Raw genomic sequence first — 19,165 nt, 5'->3', positions numbered from 1 at the left:
TTAAGTTTTTTCACCGAAGAAACTCAAAAAAAGAAAAATAACCAAAAAATGTTTTATTAAAAAGGTAAAAAATCCTTCTATCTTTACTGTTATAGCTTGTGTTTTTGTTTCACCTTTTTTTTTGCCTATAACCTGTGCTTCGTGAACTATTTTGTGTAATGTTAGATTGTATACACCCGAGGTGCAAATTTGAATAACGAAACTAATAACCAGAGTAAAGATCTGGTTGAAAAGAATAAACAAAAGTGATTTTACTCAATTACGGAAGAAAAAAATTAAAACAAAAAAAACATCGTTATTAAAGGAAAGTAGAAAGTATGATTATGGTTTTGAGTTTGAGGCTGAGTCGAAGAAGAAGAAGAAGAATGTATGAAGATAGTACTAGCGAAACAGAACCCTTCTTTCCTTGATTTATAAACAAAACAAGTGAAGAGGGATCTTGCTACCTCCTTTCTATGCCTGCACATCATACGTTAAAACAATGTCTCAGACTTCCCCAAATGATTATATGAGAAGTTGGGAGTTAAAAGAGGAAAGTAGATGATGATGATGATGATGATACCTTGTTTGCGATGTTGTTGGAGAGCCAGTCAAGTCCCTCGTAGAGTCCTTCTCCAGAGGTGGCACATGTGCTCTGAATGTACCTGCCATTATTACAATGATATCATTATATAATAAGCTCATATGTCTGAGCCTGAGAGAGCTAGAGTTGTGTGGAGGGGTTTTTTGGCAAACCAGTGTCGTTGGCGGAGAGAGTGAAGGCCAAGCTTGTCAGTAATCTCAGCAGCGTTCATTGCGTTGGGAAGATCTTGCTTGTTAGCAAAGACAAGCAGAACTGCATCCCTCAACTCATCCTGCACAGAAAAAAAAAAAAAAACAATAACAAAGTCAAAAAACCAAACGGTGCATGCATATAATAAATCTATTGATTCTTATATATAATATAGGACCTCGTTCAACATCCTGTGAAGCTCGTCTCTCGCTTCAACAACACGGTCACGATCGTTGCTGTCCACAACAAAGATAAGTCCCTGTGTGTTCTGGAAGTAGTGCCTCCACAATGGACGGATCTGAATGAATGAGTAAGAAGAAAACCATTAGTAACGAGTTTAGATAACAATTCTACATATGAGCAGAACTTCAAAACGAAACAACAAAGTCCATTAAAACGGGAAATGTCAGCCAGAAAACGACATTTCTTTGAGAATGAATCAAAGCATGCTCGAGATTCCGGCTGATTTGATTTAGCTTATCAAATGTAGAGTATTGGTACAAGATCAAGATACCAACACTGAACCTAATAAGCAAAAAAAGTAATACCTTGTCCTGACCCCCGACATCCCAGACGGTAAAGCTAATGTTCTTGTATTCCACAGTTTCAACATTGAAACCTGCAAAAAAAATGCAAACAACATGAGCTTCTCTCATACAAAACATTTGAATATCATGAATAGGAAGTGAACTTACCAATGGTAGGGATAGTGGTGACGATCTCACCAAGTTTGAGCTTGTAGAGGATGGTCGTCTTACCAGCTGCATCCAGTCCCACCATCAGAATTCTCATCTCTTTCTTCGCAAACAGCTTGCTGAACAGCTTCCCGAATGACACCCCCATGTTTTTCTTCCAAACCTATTCACACACGAAAAGAGATTCCATCAAATTCAAACTAAACATGTATAATATGATTACAAATCGCATCGGATCTCAATCATATCCTCAGGTCTAGAGAATCAACTAATATCAATGTCAAAGATACAGATCCAGCAGCAATTGTAAACTAGCGATTCACAAGGATCCGGGAAAATGACAGAGCCGCATGGATCCGGATCGCGGCAGAGAAATTTGAACCGGAGCGAGGAGAAGGAATAAACGTACCCAAGAAACAACGCCGCACGAGAGATCTCAGCTCCGATGACCCTTCCAACGTTTCCCGATGATTCTTTTTTGTGGTTACACTGAAAATCTCTACGTATATAATATAACCCACTAATAAATGTATTTTATTGTTAAAAATCATTTACTATACAGTTCGGCCCATTATTGCAATATTGATTACCAAAATAATCTCACCATCGTAGATAGGCCCATTGGCCTTACTGGACCGAGAAGTTAAGCGTATTCACTCGCCTACTCGAATCAGCATGAAAGTTAATTTTCATTATGATTACCACACGCTGTCAACCTTTTGGCTGTAACAACGGCTCAATGAGGATGCTTGGCCAGTAATGCTCTAACGCTTCAAGAACTAAGTACAAAAACCAGTATATTGTTTAGTACTATCTCAGTTTTGGCGGGTCATATCTATTTTTTTTTTTTGAGCTCTTTATACTATTGGTGGTTCTATTTTAGTTTGTTTATGTTTTTAGATTTTTGGTTTAAACTTTGCTTTTTTTTTGTGGCTTGAAACTAAACAGTATTTAAAAAAAATAATCATATCCATTCAATTGTCTTGAGTTGGTCGGTCCTTCTGCCTGAACTAATTGCCATACAAAGGTTATTTAGTGGTAATGATTTACGCGCTTAACTGATTTTTGTGGAGTCAAACTACGAGACATTATTACAAAATCTTCGGGCTCCAAACATTTCCTGGAACTTTATATCTATAAAATGAATTTTATATAGAGATAAGAAAATATTTTTTGGTTTTGGGTAAAACTATATTGACTGTAACTAGAATGAGGGGTAGAAAAAGGAAGTGAGACATGATAATGAAAAAGACCCTACCACTAGCATTATGTTATTATTTATAGACATTGGAAGTCTAGCCCTCATGCATCCATGTTTCATACTTAATTGTATAAGTGGACTACAGTCACGACACTACATTTCATACATCCAAAAAAGATTATAGTTTTACTTGAGAATCACACCGAAAACTCTTGACGTTTTCCTTTTCGTGTTACATATGTAACAACAAAATTTGTATTATTTTAAAATAAAAGTTAGGGTTTTCAGTAGAAAAAATAGTTTGACTTTCACATAAGTTTAGACACTGGTTCTATATTATGCTACAGACGATGATTGGCAGTCTGTCTTTCCATATGGAAACGATATATAACAATACTTTAGATACATCATACATATATATGGTGTATAGATATAGTCATATATAAGATAACAAAACTGTGCGTAGAGAGATTCAGACGCATTACCAAACAACCGACATACGTTAAAGAGATGTTGTTTCGAACTAGGCTAATCTTGCTTTGTGTTTTTCTTTTTCTTTTCATACATTTTATATATTTTGTTTGTATGGTTAAATTGGTCAAATATTGTCGCATGGCATCTATCTCGTTATATATAGATATGAGTTGGTGACCTCACTTGTAGTTGTTGGTGTACTTCGTTCAATGTATGATAGAGTCGGATTTGTACTTGAGATCAATCTTACGCCTCTAGTTACGAGTCAAATCAGTTTACACAACAAGTTAAATTATCACTAGTTGAGTTCTATCTATAACTTCGAATCGAATAAATTAGTCTGATGACGGCTAGGAATAAATTCCTTCTTTAGATAAAACTAAAAACAACTAAAAACTAGTATAATGTTTGGGGTTTTGGGCCGGTCCTAACCCCTACGGATTTAGACCCGAAAATCTCAAAGTTCAAAAAACTCAATTTTTTGGGTTTATAAAACTAAGCTCAAGTCTGGTAATTTTTAAGTTTGATTTTAATATGAATGCGTTTATCTAGATTTGATTTTATTATGAATATGTTTAAAAATTATAATATGAAACAATTGGTTTACATTAGAATTGTTTAAAATTTTGATAACATAAAACCAAACATATACTAATTGGCTTTGGTTTATCCCCAAAAAAATTAAAAATTTCAACCATTTTAACCGAATAAACAAAAATAAATATAGATTTAGAATTTATTTATATAATATAGGATATGAAAATCTGAAAAAACTCAACTCAAAGCCAAACTGATATCCAAATCAAACAAAACTAATACCTTAACATCTTAAAAATATTGAAATTAATAGCTTTATGCCGCGCGCAAGACGCCAATTACAACCTAGTAATTATAGTAAAACGGTAGAATAAGTCTTTCGACTGATTAATAACGTTGTAGACACAGTTTAGATCACCGATATTTATTTTTAAATGGTCTGTCCAAGCTCTCATTAATTTGTGAAACACACATCTCCTGGTTGCATGGAGTGGGGATGCTTAATTTGTTATAATAAAAGTTAACTCATGCGTATATAAGTGTTAAGTGATATTAAGTTATAAGTCCAATTACAAAATTACCACCATTATCAAGCTGCTGATTGTACTTCAACTTGTTTCGAACTTTCGAATCCCATACCGACCAAGTCACGCCACGAAATTCCCAATCAACTTGCAATATAAAATTATAAATTCGTACATTGCTGCATTCTTGTGAGCAGTTTTTCATACCAGGATATTATATTAACGATGTGAAACAATAACCAAAAAACATATGATTGATTTCAGTAGGACTTGATTGGCACAAGCATTTACTTACATATACTTTTAAGATGTATATATATATATATACATATACAATTATATGAAATATACGAAATGTATGGTTTCTAATTGTTTTTTTTTTAACTTAAAAAAAATTAAACCCAGATCTATTAAAGACATGTACCTAATTCATGAGTGGAAGATGCAATTTACGGATAAATTATCTTTCGGATATTTAAATGGGTCGAAAAACAATAGTTCATATTCACGTAGAATAACCAGACAAATATGACTTAGTTTTGCATGACTGGTATATCGAACCTAAAATGTAGGGACATCCCAAGCTCTTCTCATATCATTTGACCTAGGCCTGGGCATTCGGGGTCCCAATCGGGTTTCGGTTTAGTCCAATCGGGTTTCGGTTTTTCGGGTTTATCAAAATCAGTCCCATTCGGGTTATATGAAAATTCGGTTCGGGACCGGTTCGGGTTCTATCGGGTTCGGGTCGGGTTTAGTAAATCTTCAAAGAACCGGTATAACCCGATGTACTTTCGGGTTCGGGTCCCAATCGGTTCTTCGGTTTAAATGTACCTAATTTATATCTACTTTGTAACCAAAAAGTAACTAAAATCGGTTCTTTGGTTTTAAAATACTTGATTTCTACCTATTTTGTAACCAAAACATAAATAAAATCGGTTCAAAAAAAAAGAAAGGAACATCAAATGTAATCATTTAAAATCAAGTGAAAGGTAAACATAGTTATTGATCGAAAGAAAACCAAATAAATGAAAGCATGAAACGAAAATCAAGTTCTCACGAAATGAAAAACATTATTCAATGAAAAATAAAACCCAAATCTAAAAACTTCAACCTTCAACCATCAATCTTCATATAATAGATAATTATTTTAGATGTTTAATATATTTTGAATACATATTAGGAATTGAGATCATGTTTGATACAAGTTCTTTTTGGAAATTTTGAATGTTTCGGGTTCTATTGGGTATCCATTTAGATTCGGGTTCGGTTCGGATAATACCCATAACCCGAAATACCATAAAACAAGATCCATTCGGTTTTTATGTCGGGTTCGGATCGGTTCGGATTCATTTTTATCGGGTCGGGTTCGGTTCGGATTTTCGGGTTCGGTTTATTTGCCCAGCCCTAATTTGACCACATACTCCCAGTCTGGTTTATAATTGTTTAACAATGTCCTTTTGTTATCCTCTTAGCTATTTTGAATAAACAAGGTCTGGACCCAACGAGGAAAGTTCCCGATACAGAGTATCTGCTTGATTAAGGAGAGAAAAGATGTGGACATATTACGTAGACTATAACGTCATTTGAATATGGTAGACCATCAATTAGTAGTTATTCGGTTTCATGATAATTTAAACAAATTATCATGACATAATGTTATTGTTTATACTTTATATATTTAAATTACCCAATACTTTATCGTGATTTTCTTTTATTTGAGTAAATATATAATCTGTATTGCTATAGTATACGTTCCACAAGCACAAAAATATAATTTTCATGTTTTAGGTAAACTTATGGGTTCAAAAGATAAATGTTAAGAGAAGAAACATATTTTTTTTATTCGGTTATAAATTATATATACAGAAATTTTATCACTTTTAGCAAAAAAAAAAAAACTATATATACAGGCCCGATTTAAGTGGAAGGGGCAAAAAAGAGTGACAGTCCCATGTTCAGGCCGATGTTCCCGTTTCTTAATAGTTAGGGATCCGCATTTTTTAAATAAATATATAATTTTATGTTAAGTATATATATATTATATTATATATTTGTTTTCATCATAAATTTTATAAAATATATATATATATATATATGAAAATTTTAAATATTAGATTTAAGGGTCCAAATTTGTTTTTTTTTGCACTAGGCCCGTAAAATTCTTGAGCCGACTCTGTATATATATTTTATTTTCTGTTAATATTTAACATATATGAACCAAATTAAAAAAAAATTAAAATTAAAATAAAAACTTAATTTGTAAATAACATTTATATCAAATTCAATAAACTCTTTATTGAATTTTAAATTATTGTAATTGTCTCATTAGGCTAATACCTTCCTAATTGCCTATTATACCCCTAAGTTAACTTAATTAAAATTTAAAACAAATTAATTTAGTTTATTATATGTGTTAAAATAAATAAATTAAATAGAAAAGGGGAAATTTACAAATTATCTAAACCTATTTTTTAAACAATTTTTTGTGCAAATTCCCAAATAACAATTTTGTTTTATTTTGTGCAAAAAATCGATTTTTCCAAAATGGTAACAAAATTTTTCCAAATATTTTCATAAATGCACTTCCATATTTTCAGAAATGTTCGTACTTATCCATAGAATATGCATTCTACTACTATGTGTAGAATACAATTAACCTGTTTGAAATCGGTTTTTACATGTTTTAGATTTTGAGTAATGTGTAGATTGTCGGTTCTACATAGTTTAGAAAATTAGGCAAAGCGTATATTTTATATTTTATATTCCAAATATTTTTAGATTATTGTTATTTCCGTATATCTTTTATTCTAATCTTAGTGAAAAACGTGGATTTCATTTTCTACTCTGTAGATGTACGTAGAACGAAATCTAAAATTTTTATATAAACATTTCTTTGAACAAAAAAATACTACTCTACATTGGTGTAAGTATTTACAATGCATTTCTTATTTTTCCTAACCTTTTGGTTTGTAAAACAATTTATTTGGTTTATTTTTATAAATAGGAAATGATATTAAAGGCAGAATGGTACAAATTTAAAATTAGCCTAATGAGATAAGAGCAAATTAGCTCAATATACTGAAAAAAGTGAGATACCATTGAATTGGGGAGAAATGGTAGTGATGGGAGGAAAAAAATTGAAGGAAAATAGGGTATGGAGTGCAAATAGGGAAGAAGTTGTGTGTAGGGAGTACAAATACTCATGAGATAATGCGCCTTTTTGGTCTATAAAACAATTTTCCCAAAAATGTTTGCATAATTGTTATATGTGTGTAAGCACATATACATGCTAACGTGCATCAGACAAGTTTATATGTCACCACATATATAAATGTAATATAGTTTTCCCACTCAAACATATTATATTTTGTATTTTATGTACACATGTAATACATCAATTGAAAAGTTTTCAACCTCTACAAATACACTTTTCTATAACTACAAAATACACTTTCACTGGGACCAATCAAATAATCATCCGTACAGTATCAAATATTTCAAAAATACCAGTAAAGCACATTTATCAAAAAATTAATATTAATGGAGAAGATTGGGGCATGCATCTCTCACGTATAATATACAATTTAATATACTTAGTTCATTGGCCTTTACTGATATAATTACTCTTATGGGTCATGTTTAAAGGAGCCAAATTAAGCTATGCGTGCGAAACCGCAGCCAAACATGTGAAAGACAACTTTTAAACGTATCTGAATCCAATTCTAACAAATAACTATATTAATTTAATATAGTGAAGAAGTTATAATTGGCGACAAAGAAAGTGAAAAAGTTAAATCAATTTAAAATCAATTAGGATGGGATAGTTAGGTCAAGTTTAATTGCTTCTGTGTGTTTTTGGTCGAGTTCTTACTATTGCCACATCACTGCTTGATTATAAATATATATGCATAATATCTACAGCATCTACTACTTTATTACACCTAATTAAAAAGTGTAACGCTAAAAATCTTTATATTGCATTAGGTCCTATTTCCCATAAACTATTTATCTTGTAGTATTAGAAAACATATATATTTAACTTTTTGCCAGAATTTTATTCCTAATAATAAATTCAGGTAAAAAAACTATAGAAATCGAGAAAACATAATTCTTTTGTGCATAATTTCACTAAACACATATACTAACTGATTTATTAATTAATAAAACGAAAATCGGAAGATATCGAAAGTAGGATTCTAAGAATGCAAGTTGACCAATTAATTATCAAAACGATAGGCAGATAGGACTAATTAGGAGTAAGCAAGATATTATTGACAAACAAATAACTTCGAAATTTTACAAATCGAGACAGCCAAAACAAATGATTCCAAATAGATGCATGCCAATCTCACTCGCCTTCGTTTCTAACAATTTTAAGAAACTTTGAACATGCGTACCAAAAACAATTGTAAGCAAGTGCAAGTTGTAACGTAACCATTTTAATATACACGAGTTCCTGAAAACCATTCCCGGTTTTCACGTACTTTCCTATTCCATGTATTGCAAAATTGTTTTTTTTTTTTTTTTTTGTAAAATGCAAAATTGTATTCGTGTCTTAAATTTAACATCCTAGTATATATTAGCACAGTTTTTTTTTTTCTTTTTGACAACTGCACAGTATATATAAAAAAATTGAAACTAGCACAATTATATATTTCTATGTTGTTCTCATCAATTTAAATTGTTTGACTATCGAGTGGATCTTTGTAAGCTATAGAAACTCTCAAATAATTTACCAATCATCATCACTAGTTTCCCCTAGCTAGTTAAAGAAGGGTAGTAGTTAGTATATTTGTAGGAATCGTCTCGTCTCTCCTACTAAACCATCGTACTATATTTTTGGTTGGTATATTTTGTTTAGATATAGTAATTATTAATTTTCGAGTTTGCATCTATTTTACTTTGAGTAGCTTATATAAATAGGGACGGACCCCTTGGGCTTCTTCTTCTTCCTTGTGAGTTGCCACCGTCAGACATAACACACACGCAGTATACATTGCAAGCTTCATGTAATTTCAACAACGACTTACCACTTTCTTCTCATCCAAATCAAAAACACACACTTCTTTCTTTTATTGATTTCTCTCGATAACATGTAAACTGGTTCCATGTATCGTTTCCCAGTTTCTTCATTGAGATTCAATCTTCTTCTTCTTCTTCTTCTCACAATCCTGCTTACTCCTGATCTTCGCTAAGCTCGAGTTGAGAGAGATGTTCTTCGAAATGGGTTTGTCGGGTTTGAAGTAGTTTATGAGTTTATTCCCCCTTAAACCGGGTTTGAGCTCAGATCTTTTAACCTCTTCGGAGAGAGAAGAAGAACTCCAAGTGTTTGACGAATTGACTCAACGAAGCTATGGAAGAGACTTTCGTGCCGTTTGAAGGAATCAAGAATGATCTCAAAGGCAGACTCACGTGCTATAAGCAAGACTGGACCGGAGGATTCAAGGCTGGATTCAGGTATTATTATATTACCAATGAATGAATGAATGAACGAATATTCCATTTGATTCTACCCCCAGCTAAATATTGATTTCATCATCATCATCTTCTAATTGCGTAGGATTCTGGCTCCCACCACTTACATATTCTTCGCCTCTGCGATTCCTGTCATCTCCTTCGGTGAACAGCTCGAACGAAACACTGGTAAGTAAAGTAAAGTTTCCACCTTTTCTCAATTTCCACTATCAAAGATTTGAAATTTGGATTTTAAAATCTGGCAGATGGAGTTCTCACGGCTGTTCAGACCTTAGCATCTACCGCCATTTGCGGCATCATTCACTCTATTATCGGAGGTCAGCCACTGCTTATTCTCGGTGTTGCTGAGCCAACTGTAATCATGTATACTTTCATGTTTAACTTTGCAAAGGCCAGACCTGAACTTGGACGTAACCTCTTCTTGGCTTGGTCTGGATGGTATGTTCTTTTTTTTTTTGTAATTTGCTTAAAATAGTAATCAGGTGTTGAGAACAACACTCTTTGAAAGTGTAGGGTTTGTGTTTGGACTGCTTTGATGCTGTTTGTGATGGCTATATGTGGAGCTTGTTCCATCATCAATAGGTTCACTCGTGTAGCTGGGGAGTTGTTTGGACTCCTTATTGCTATGCTCTTCATGCAACAAGCCATCAAAGTAGTAACCTTTTCACCAAACATTTCCACAATCTTGGTTTTCATCTCTAATGCATGATTTGATTCATCCTAGGGGCTAGTGGATGAGTTTCGCATTCCTGACCGGGAAAATCAGAAACTGAAGGAGTTCTTACCTTCCTGGAGGTTTGCTAATGGGATGTTCGCTCTTGTTCTCTCCTTTGGCCTTCTTCTTACTGGACTTAGAAGCAGAAAAGCCAGATCTTGGCGCTACGGATCTGGTAAGTCAAAAACAGAGCATCTTTATCTATCTATCTCTCATGAGCTAAGATTCTTTAGTATTAAGATGAAACATTTACTGACTTCAGTTTGCTTATCTTGAGCAGGCTGGCTGAGAAGCTTAATAGCTGACTATGGTGTACCACTCATGGTGCTAGTGTGGACCGGTGTCTCCTACATTCCAGCAGGAGATGTTCCTAAAGGAATCCCCCGGCGACTTTTTAGCCCAAATCCTTGGTCCCCTGGTGCTTATGGAAATTGGACCGTAGTTAAGGTTTTGTTCTTTTACCTTCATGCCCAACTAAGAGTTAAGACTTATAATTCCTAATGACTTGAACATTTTTCAGGAGATGCTTGATGTTCCAATTGTCCACATAATTGGAGCTTTCGTTCCAGCGTCAATGATTGCTGTGCTTTACTACTTTGATCATAGCGTAGCTTCACAGCTTGCGCAGCAGAAAGAATTCAATTTGAGGAAACCCTCTTCTTACCACTACGACTTGCTTCTTCTCGGGTTTCTGGTAAGGATTTGGAGAAGAAAAGACTTGCATATCTTAATATTTTTCTCTTGGGGCTTACTGGTCATAATCAATGCAGACATTAATGTGTGGTTTACTCGGAATCCCTCCATCAAATGGTGTCATTCCTCAATCTCCAATGCATACCAAGAGCTTAGCCACTCTTAAATATCAGGTAACGATAGCTCACCACAGTCTTATTTCCGCAAGATTTTCCTGAGTTCTGAGATCAACCTTGTGGCTATCTTTGCAGTTGCTCCGTAACAGACTGGTTGCAACAGCACGAAGAAGCATCAAAACGAATGCGAGTTTGGGACAACTCTATAACAATATGCAAGAAGCTTATCACCACATGCAGACACCATTAGTCTACCAGCAGCCTCAAGTAAGAGAGTATCTCCCTTTTTTTTTCTCAATAGAAGACAGAACTAAGAATAGCTTCTTTCCATTTGCAGGGTTTAAAAGAACTGAAAGAATCAACAATTCAAGCAACTACATTAACCGGAAACCTCAATGCTCCGGTTGATGAAACTCTGTTCGATATAGAGAAAGAGATTGATGATTTGTTACCTGTTGAAGTCAAAGAACAGAGGGTAAGCAACTTCCTTCAATCTACAATGGTAGGAGGATGCGTTGCTGCTATGCCTATCCTTAAAATGATTCCAACATCAGTCCTTTGGGGTTATTTTGCCTTCATGGCCATCGAAAGCTTACCTGGAAACCAGTTTTGGGAAAGAATCTTGCTTCTCTTCACAGCACCAAGTCGTCGCTTCAAGTAAACTAAACATCCACTCTCTTTTTTTAATCTCATTCAAGGTCTCTCTCTTTTTGTATCTCATTGGTTTCTATTTTTTGCAGGGTTCTTGAAGATTACCACGCAACATTCGTTGAAACCGTTCCATTCAAGACAATTGCAACGTTCACTATTTTCCAGACGATTTATCTCTTAGTCTGCTTTGGCCTCACATGGATTCCAATAGCAGGAGTTATGTTCCCTTTAATGATCATGTTCTTGATTCCCGTACGACAGTACATACTCCCTAGATTCTTCAAAGGAGCTCATCTTCAAGACTTAGACGCAGCAGAGTATGAAGAAGCTCCAGCTTTACCCTTCAATCTCGCAGCGGTAAGCCAATAACCCCAATAACTCTGTTTTTATGTTACTTTAGCTTCTTCTTCTTTTTTTTAATACTTGATTTTCAGCAGGAAACGGAGATTGGATCGACAACTTCGTATCCAGGAGACTCAGAGATTCTTGATGAGGTTATTACACGGAGCAGAGGAGAGTTTAGACACACGAGTAGTCCTAAGGTCACAAGTTCGAATTCCACTCCAGTCAATAGTAGGAGTTTGTCTCAAGTGTTTAGTCCACGAGTGGGTGAACTCAGGTTGGGTCAAATGAGTCCTCGAGTCGTTGGAAATAGTTCTAAGCCACCGAGTACTGGGAGGAGTCCTTTGAACCAGGGCTCTTATTGAACTGAGATTATATATACACAAGAAGCTAAATAAGGCAAAACTCAATGAGGATGAGTGTTTACTAGTTAACTAATTTGATCTTTAGTTCTTGGGAAAAACAAAAGCCTCTTCAAACTTTCTTTTGTTTATATGTTGTGCGTGTGTGGGTTTATGCCCTTACCTGGTGTTTGATCTTTTGACGCTGGAGAGTTGAAGTCTGTAAAATCGTACTTATTCCGTAATATATGTAACGATGTGAGGCAAATATGAAATAAGTAAAAGATTTTAAAATTTTAACGGTAAGCAAACTTTACATATGGTTGTCATACTCTTGCTAGTTGCTACATATCAGAAAAAAAAACAAAAAACAAAAAACAATCAAGACTTTTGTGCCAGTCACTGGTGTTTTTTCTTGAGGTTTTTTTAACTTTTGACAAGTACTGGAGCTATTAGACTTTTCACGAAGACATTTCCTCTATTGAATAGGCGAATGATCTTAAGAATGTTGATGGAAAGTCTACTAAAACTAAAATAACTAATTGTCCTTTCAAACTAGAAAAAGGTAATGTTAGTATTATACTCACGTGGTGAGTAGGGAAGAGATAACTCATATATCGCTTGAAGAATTTTAAGTTTATTTATGGACACAAATTGATACAATAAAAACAAAACCAAGTGATGTATGTTGTATGTATGTAAAGTTAGCTGTATACGTGTTCGCATTTTTGTGTAATTGGTTATGTATTTCGTGTATAGGTTGTTTAAAATATATCTACATCGATTCAAGTTTATGAAGACATTTCGTTGGATGGTTGGTTTTCAAGTGGGTTCTTATTCTCCGCCAGTGACATTTTTCTTACAAGCAAAATACAATTAGAATTCTGATACTGTATAATAAAGATCAATGTCGATTTTTCCTTTTTTGAGCATCCACGAACGTGTGAATATTCTTTCGGATGTTATAGTTACGGGGAAAGTGTTAGTACTTTTATTTATTTAAATTGAATTACTACCCCTCGGAATTGGTTGCAGGCCAGGCTTGCAGCGTCTGCTATTCACTGAGAAGGATTAAAGTAATGCTAAAAAGACTATGATAGTTTGAGTCTAACCATTTTCGTTTTTAGCTTTATTTCATGTAAATGACCTATTAACTTGTAAGTGGTAACTAATACCAATCGACGATAACACTTTCATTCCTAACAGTGCAAAATAGCTGATCAGATTTTATGTTAACTTTTAATCAGCTAAAATTCCAAATATAACATCTTCCGTCTATAGCTTCATTAGAATTGAAACCTACAAAAATCCGTCAGTTTCCTCTCAAAGTTTTACAGAATATTTAATATTACGAAATGTGTTTATATTGATTAAATAAATGAATGCATTATTTTAATTTTGAAAATTCATATCTTCAGTTAAAATTTGATGCAAATAGTTTCTTTCAAAATATTAATAGAAAGAATAGTCAATAATGCATGCTATGGATTTCAGTTTATAAATACTCACCTTGAAAGGTTTATGTAATGTAGGTGTAGCAAAATTGAAATCCATCAACAATGTCGGGAAGCAGGCAAGTGCTTCATTCATTTCTCAAGTATTTATAAACACATTTATATATTTGTAGCCTTGTAGGGAACCTTTTGCTGACTAATCTTTTTACGTGAATGTACTTGTTAAAATTAAACCAGCAGACTAGATGGCAAGGTAGTAATCATAACAGGTGGAGCCAGTGGGATTGGAGCCGAAGCCGCTAGGCTCTTCACTGAGCACGGAGCTAAGGTGGTCATCGTCGACTTACAGGAAGAGCTTGGTCTAAGCGTTGCCCTTTCCATCGGGAAAGATATGGTTACTTACTACCACTGCGATGTTACAAACGAGATGGAAGTGGAGAACGCCGTTAAGTTCACCGTCGGAAAGTACGGAAAACTAGACGTTCTATTAAGTAACGCCGGCATCATGGACCAGCCGGGGAGCGTCCTCGACATGAATCTCGAACAGTTTGACCGAATAATGTCGGTAAACGTTCGTGGTGCGGCTGCGTTTATAAAACACGCTGCACGAGCCATGGTGGAGAAAGGCACGCGTGGGTCCATCATATGTATGACGAGTTGTGCCGCAGAGATCGGTGGTTCGGGAGCACATGCTTACACAGCATCCAAACATGGGCTTCTTGGGTTGGTTAGGTCGGCTTGCGGGGATTTAGGAAAATATGGGATTAGAGTTAACGGCGTCGCACCGTATGCGGTGGCGACGAGGATGAATAGCTCCGATGAGGAAACGGCGAGGACGGTGGAGGAATATTTTGCAGCCGCAGGGATTCTCAAAGGGGTGGTGCTTAAGGTTGGCCACGTTGCTCAGGCTGCTTTGTTCCTGGCTTCGGATGATTCGGCTTACGTTAGTGGCCATAACCTCGTCGTTGATGGTGGTTATAGTGTCGTTAAGAACGTAGATTTGGACTTTTCTAAACAATAAAACCAGCATTTTCTTGTTATGTCGCTTTTCTTCACCAATCGGGACTTTTGCTTTTGAATAATCTTGGTGTTGAAACAAAAAATAAATAATAATAAATGGTATAGAAAAATAAAATACAAGATCATATTTGGGTTCATCTAGGAGCTCGTGTAGTCCGCATATGGAAGCTATATATCATATGACGCGATCAGGCTACATATATGAATAAAGTAAAAAGGACACATTATACAAAGTTATAACAATAGTTTGCTAACCATAAATCTATATTATTAAAAGAGAAGTACCAATATAAATTACCCCTTAGTTTTTTATTTTATTTACACTCCAATGCCACTGAAGTAATAAATGATCCTTTCTTTTAGTAGATTGTCTTTTACAAATAATAAATGTATTTCCTATTTCTAATTTTACCAACAAAAACGGGAAACAATGACTTGAACGTAATCTGTCTTTATTATTTAAACTACAGTGTAAAAAAATCTTAGGAAAATGAAATCGTTTAATAGTTCTTAACTATAGTCTGCAGCCTTCTTCTTCATCTATAGGTGATGAACATGGAGGATAACTTTAGTTTTAAAAAAATTAAAATTCATGACTTCAAATCGTCATTGCTATGATACATATATTAATAATTATTCTTCCGGAAGTTAATGTTCAGTCACGTTCTCATAGTCATAGATATATTACTGTAACCTATAACAAAGATATATACATATTTATTTCTTTATGTAAAATTCAAATCATCTATACAATCGATTTTCTAAACTTTCTAAACTAGCAAATCAATTTCTCATTATTAGTTCACAAAAATTGTATTGAAAATATAAAATATTTTTTTTAAAAACAAAAATTTTCTCTAGAATATGGATCTTTTAGGAAGATGAGGAGTAATATATAGCAAGTAGAATATGTGCTAGCAGAGGTGGGAAATCGATCTATATATCAAACTTTAAGAGAAATATTTAATCTATAATATTAAATATATATTAGATTAAATATTCAAAATATGCAGATTCAGTTTAAAAATTAATATATGATTTAAGGAACAAAGATATTGTAATGAAGTTATAAATACAGAGAAATAAGATAGAGATTATCTACCCTTTCGTCATAAAAAAAATCTACCTTTTTAATTACTTTGTGATGGGGTTAATTTAGTATATATATATATTTACCCTTGATGTTGTATCCTTTGAAAACTATCTAACAATGTCAGGAAGCAGGCAAGTGCCTCATCTTTTTCAAACACGCACATTTTGATTAATCCATTGGACAACTCTAATTATTTACTTGATCTCTATATTACAGAAGATTGGATGGCAAAGTCGTGATTATAACAGGCGGAGCCAGCGGGATCGGAGCAGAATCTGCAAGGCTATTCACTGACCACGGAGCTAAAGTGGTTATTGTTGACATACAAGAGGTGTTAGGCCAGAACGTTGCCGTTTCAATAGGTAAAGACAAAGCAAGTTATTACAAATTAATGCGATATCACAAACGAGAGAGATAGAGAATGCTGTTAAGTTCACCGTCGAAAAGCATGGAAAACTCGGCGTTCTGTTCAGCAACGCCGGCGTCTTAGATACGCCGGGAAGCATCCTCGACTTGAATCTCAAACATTTTGACCGTGTAATGGGGGTTAACGTTCGCGGTGCAACTGCGTTTATCAAACATGCAGCACGTGCCATGGTGACTAGTGGCACACGACCACACGTGGTTCCATTGTTTGTACGACTAGCGTTACGGCGGAGATTGGTGGTCAGGGACCTCATGGATACACAGCGTCGAAGCATGCGCTCCTGGGGCTGATTAAGTCAGCTTGTGGTGAGTTGGGGAAACATGGGATTAGAGTAAACGGCGTGGCGCCGTTTGCGGTGGCGACGGCTATGACTAGCCGTGATGAGGAGACGGCGAAGCAGGTGGAGGGATATTGTGAAGCCGTGGGAATTCTGAAAGGTGTTGTGTTGAAACCTAATCACGTGGCGAAGGCTGCTTTGTTTCTAGCTTCTGATGATTCTATTTATATTAGTGGGCATAATCTAGTTTTGGACGGTGGATTTAGCGTCGTTAAGCCTCTTTAAATTAAAAAAAAATATTGTGGTTTTTAAGCTCTTAGCCTATGGTCCCATTGGTAATGGTTGTATCTTTAAAAATTCTGTTGTAGAAAAAAATCTGTAGACTTTTAGTTATGGTTTAGATTTTACTACTGTAAAATTTTATGAAAAGCTTCGAAAAATTGTTGTAAATATTTGGCTCTATAAAGCACTTGTACAGCTGTAGATTATTTCAAGAGTTATGATTTTAATTTTTTTATTAAAATTTAATTGATTTGAATAAATGAGACAGTGGACAGTACTTATAGCCACTACCAATCACATCCTGTGTAAGCTTAATAAAAATGATGGTTCAAATAAAAAATAAACTTTTAATATTTCAAATCTTAAGTAAGAGTATTGTATTGTAATAAAAATAAATATATTTAACTTTGATATACATGCAATTATTATTATCTATTTATTGCTAAACTTTTTATTTCATATAATATTATAGCAAAATTGTAAAAAAAAAATTATCCAGTTGAGATAGTTTGTTTTAAATATTTGATAAAAAAAGATTTTAGTTACTGAACGTCATATTCCATTAAAACATTATATTCTAATTCAAAGTTATAATATTCATCCAGAAAGATGTATGTATAACATTTTTTTATATGGAAACATCAAACATCCATCCATGATCCCATTGTATATCTCGAGGATAATAAACTAAACAATTATTTTTACAAGCTTGTTTGATCAGAGACATTTGAGTTTTTTTTCTTTTTCTTTTTTTTGATCAAACAAGCCATTTGAGTATCTAACATTCAATATTACACGAGTATACCAAACGTTCAAAACTGCTGGTCATCTCACGTCAAAAACCCCAAAAACAACCCACAAAAACAAAAGAGACCAACCAGCTAACAAGTTCCATCGCCAGTAAGTTATGGGGTTGGTCGTTTACTGGTACGATTTCATCTGCTTTGGTATAGTCTTGGCTGCAATCGTTGCGTCGTTGTGGTTCCTATTGCGCAGAGAAAGAGGCTGCGTTGACGTTGAAGATACGACGCACAATAGCTTCCTACAGTCTAGATCAGGATCAGAGAGCCTTGGTTCGGCTCGGTTACGGACGAGCTGCTGGAGAGGGTTACATCCTGGCTGGCTTCTCTTCACTCGGTCCATCTCTTTTCTCTCCATGGCTGCTTTATTGGCTTGGGACGTCTTGGAATGGGACGCAAGCATCTTCGTCTATTACACTGAGTGTGTGCTCTTCTTTATGGATTTGACCTCAATCCTGTTTTTAACTTGTGTCGTGTTGACTGGTGTTGTAACAGATGGACCTTCATGCTTGTAATGATCTACTTTGCGGTATATCCTAGCAGCTTAAGGATCTTTGAATAGTATTGATAAATCTGGCTTTTCTAAATACATTCCTTGGTTTCTCTACAGATGGGTATTGTAGCTTCATTATATGGTTGCTTGGAACATTACAAAGAGCCAACATCAGGAGTTTGTGAAGATGCGGTTGAAAACAAGGTCGGAGATAATGAATTCAGGGAAAGATTAGGGGTTTATGGTTGTTTCATGGAGACAATTTTTCAGGTAAGTGTCATCAACACACACCCAAGACTGATTCACACACGCATTCAGAGACTAATTAATACTGGTGTATGGTTTGTGTGGCAGACAAGTGCAGGAGCTGTGGTGCTTACAGACGTTGTGTTTTGGCTAGTTATAGTTCCTTTCCTATCGAACACCCACCTCGGCTTAAACACGGTGACAAAACCCAACTAAACAACGACTATACTTATCCAATTTATGGACCCAAGTCAACTAACTCACTTGATTTATGCTAAAGCAGCTGATGATTTGCATGCACACAGCGAATGCAGGCTTCCTCATCCTAGACACACTACTAAATAGCCTCGTAAGCAACTTAAAGTACACAAGAAAATACATTTTAAGAAACTGGCCAAAACAGATGAGTTTTGTTCTTTTTTTTCAGACATTCCCTTGGTTTCGAATGGGATATTTTGTGATATGGAGTTGTCTCTACATTGTCTTCCAATGGATCATCCACGCATGTGGTTTATTAACTTGGTAAGCACATACCAT

At 34.7% G+C, this 19,165-nt stretch overlaps 4 protein-coding genes and 1 pseudogene across 6 annotated transcripts in view; 4 read left to right on the top strand and 1 right to left on the bottom strand.

Moving 5' to 3' along the window:
- Positions 1–236: 236 nt before the first annotated feature.
- Positions 237–2,011, bottom strand: LOC125606881 (ADP-ribosylation factor 1-like). Of its 2 annotated transcripts, none has more exons than XM_048775869.1 (7): positions 1,877–2,011; positions 1,468–1,630; positions 1,321–1,391; positions 951–1,070; positions 736–854; positions 563–644; positions 237–459 (listed from the first exon to the last, which is right to left on the bottom strand). In XM_048775869.1, the coding sequence occupies exons 2-7, from the start codon at positions 1,613–1,615 to the stop codon at positions 454–456; spliced, it is 546 nt and encodes a 181-aa protein (XP_048631826.1). In that variant the 5' UTR covers positions 1,616–1,630; positions 1,877–2,011; the 3' UTR covers positions 237–453. The 2 variants fall into 2 exon arrangements, with proteins under 2 accessions (XP_048631826.1, XP_048631827.1); XM_048775870.1 differs by having other exon boundaries at positions 1,468–1,637; positions 1,877–1,961.
- A 7,132-nt stretch (positions 2,012–9,143) lies between these two features.
- LOC106438318 (boron transporter 1-like) lies at positions 9,144–12,854 on the top strand. Of its 2 annotated transcripts, none has more exons than XM_022697356.2 (12): positions 9,144–9,660; positions 9,764–9,846; positions 9,924–10,116; positions 10,192–10,330; positions 10,403–10,568; positions 10,674–10,840; positions 10,914–11,087; positions 11,164–11,259; positions 11,338–11,469; positions 11,540–11,859; positions 11,943–12,210; positions 12,288–12,854. In XM_022697356.2, exons 1-12 carry the CDS (start codon positions 9,557–9,559, stop codon positions 12,558–12,560), a joined length of 2,115 nt encoding a protein of 704 aa, XP_022553077.2. In that variant the 5' UTR covers positions 9,144–9,556; the 3' UTR covers positions 12,561–12,854.
- A 1,147-nt stretch (positions 12,855–14,001) lies between these two features.
- On the top strand, positions 14,002–15,086 carry LOC106438316 (short-chain dehydrogenase reductase 3a). The gene is made up of 2 exons (XM_013879433.3): positions 14,002–14,109; positions 14,231–15,086. Exons 1-2 carry the CDS (start codon positions 14,096–14,098, stop codon positions 15,009–15,011), a joined length of 795 nt encoding a protein of 264 aa, XP_013734887.2. The 5' UTR covers positions 14,002–14,095; the 3' UTR covers positions 15,012–15,086.
- A 1,134-nt stretch (positions 15,087–16,220) lies between these two features.
- Positions 16,221–17,208, top strand: LOC125606880 (annotated as a pseudogene).
- A 660-nt stretch (positions 17,209–17,868) lies between these two features.
- LOC106438288 overlaps positions 17,869–19,165 on the top strand; it is a 1,649-nt gene continuing 352 nt past the window's right edge. The window contains exons 1-6 of the mRNA XM_013879402.3: positions 17,869–18,310; positions 18,385–18,418; positions 18,500–18,652; positions 18,737–18,826; positions 18,912–18,977; positions 19,056–19,150. Coding sequence (XP_013734856.2) covers positions 17,997–18,310; positions 18,385–18,418; positions 18,500–18,652; positions 18,737–18,826; positions 18,912–18,977; positions 19,056–19,150 — 752 coding nt within the window. The 5' untranslated portion in view covers positions 17,869–17,996. The remainder of the gene's footprint in view (positions 18,311–18,384; positions 18,419–18,499; positions 18,653–18,736; positions 18,827–18,911; positions 18,978–19,055; positions 19,151–19,165) is intronic.

Source organism: Brassica napus, chromosome A3, assembly GCF_020379485.1.
Source record: "Brassica napus cultivar Da-Ae chromosome A3, Da-Ae, whole genome shotgun sequence".
Classification (NCBI taxonomy): domain Eukaryota; kingdom Viridiplantae; phylum Streptophyta; class Magnoliopsida; order Brassicales; family Brassicaceae; genus Brassica; species Brassica napus.
Note: the sequence above shows the minus strand (reverse complement) of the source record. Positions and strands in the feature narration are given on the sequence as shown.

Excerpts from the sequence above, each read along its gene's own strand:
- LOC125606881 (XM_048775869.1), bottom strand. The coding sequence starts at position 1,615 with ATGGGGGTGTCATTCGGGAAGCTGTTCAGCAAGCTGTTTGCGAAGAAA. Across the intron at positions 1,392-1,467 it reads CACCACTATCCCTACCATTG|GTTTCAATGTTGAAACTGTG; the intron begins GTAAGTTCACTT and ends TTTTTTTTGCAG. Across the intron at positions 645-735 it reads TCTCTCCGCCAACGACACTG|GTACATTCAGAGCACATGTG; the intron begins GTTTGCCAAAAA and ends TAATAATGGCAG.
- LOC106438318 (XM_022697356.2), top strand. The coding sequence starts at position 9,557 with ATGGAAGAGACTTTCGTGCCGTTTGAAGGAATCAAGAATGATCTCAAA. Across the intron at positions 9,847-9,923 it reads ACAGCTCGAACGAAACACTG|ATGGAGTTCTCACGGCTGTT; the intron begins GTAAGTAAAGTA and ends AAAATCTGGCAG. Across the intron at positions 11,470-11,539 it reads TAGTCTACCAGCAGCCTCAA|GGTTTAAAAGAACTGAAAGA; the intron begins GTAAGAGAGTAT and ends TTCCATTTGCAG.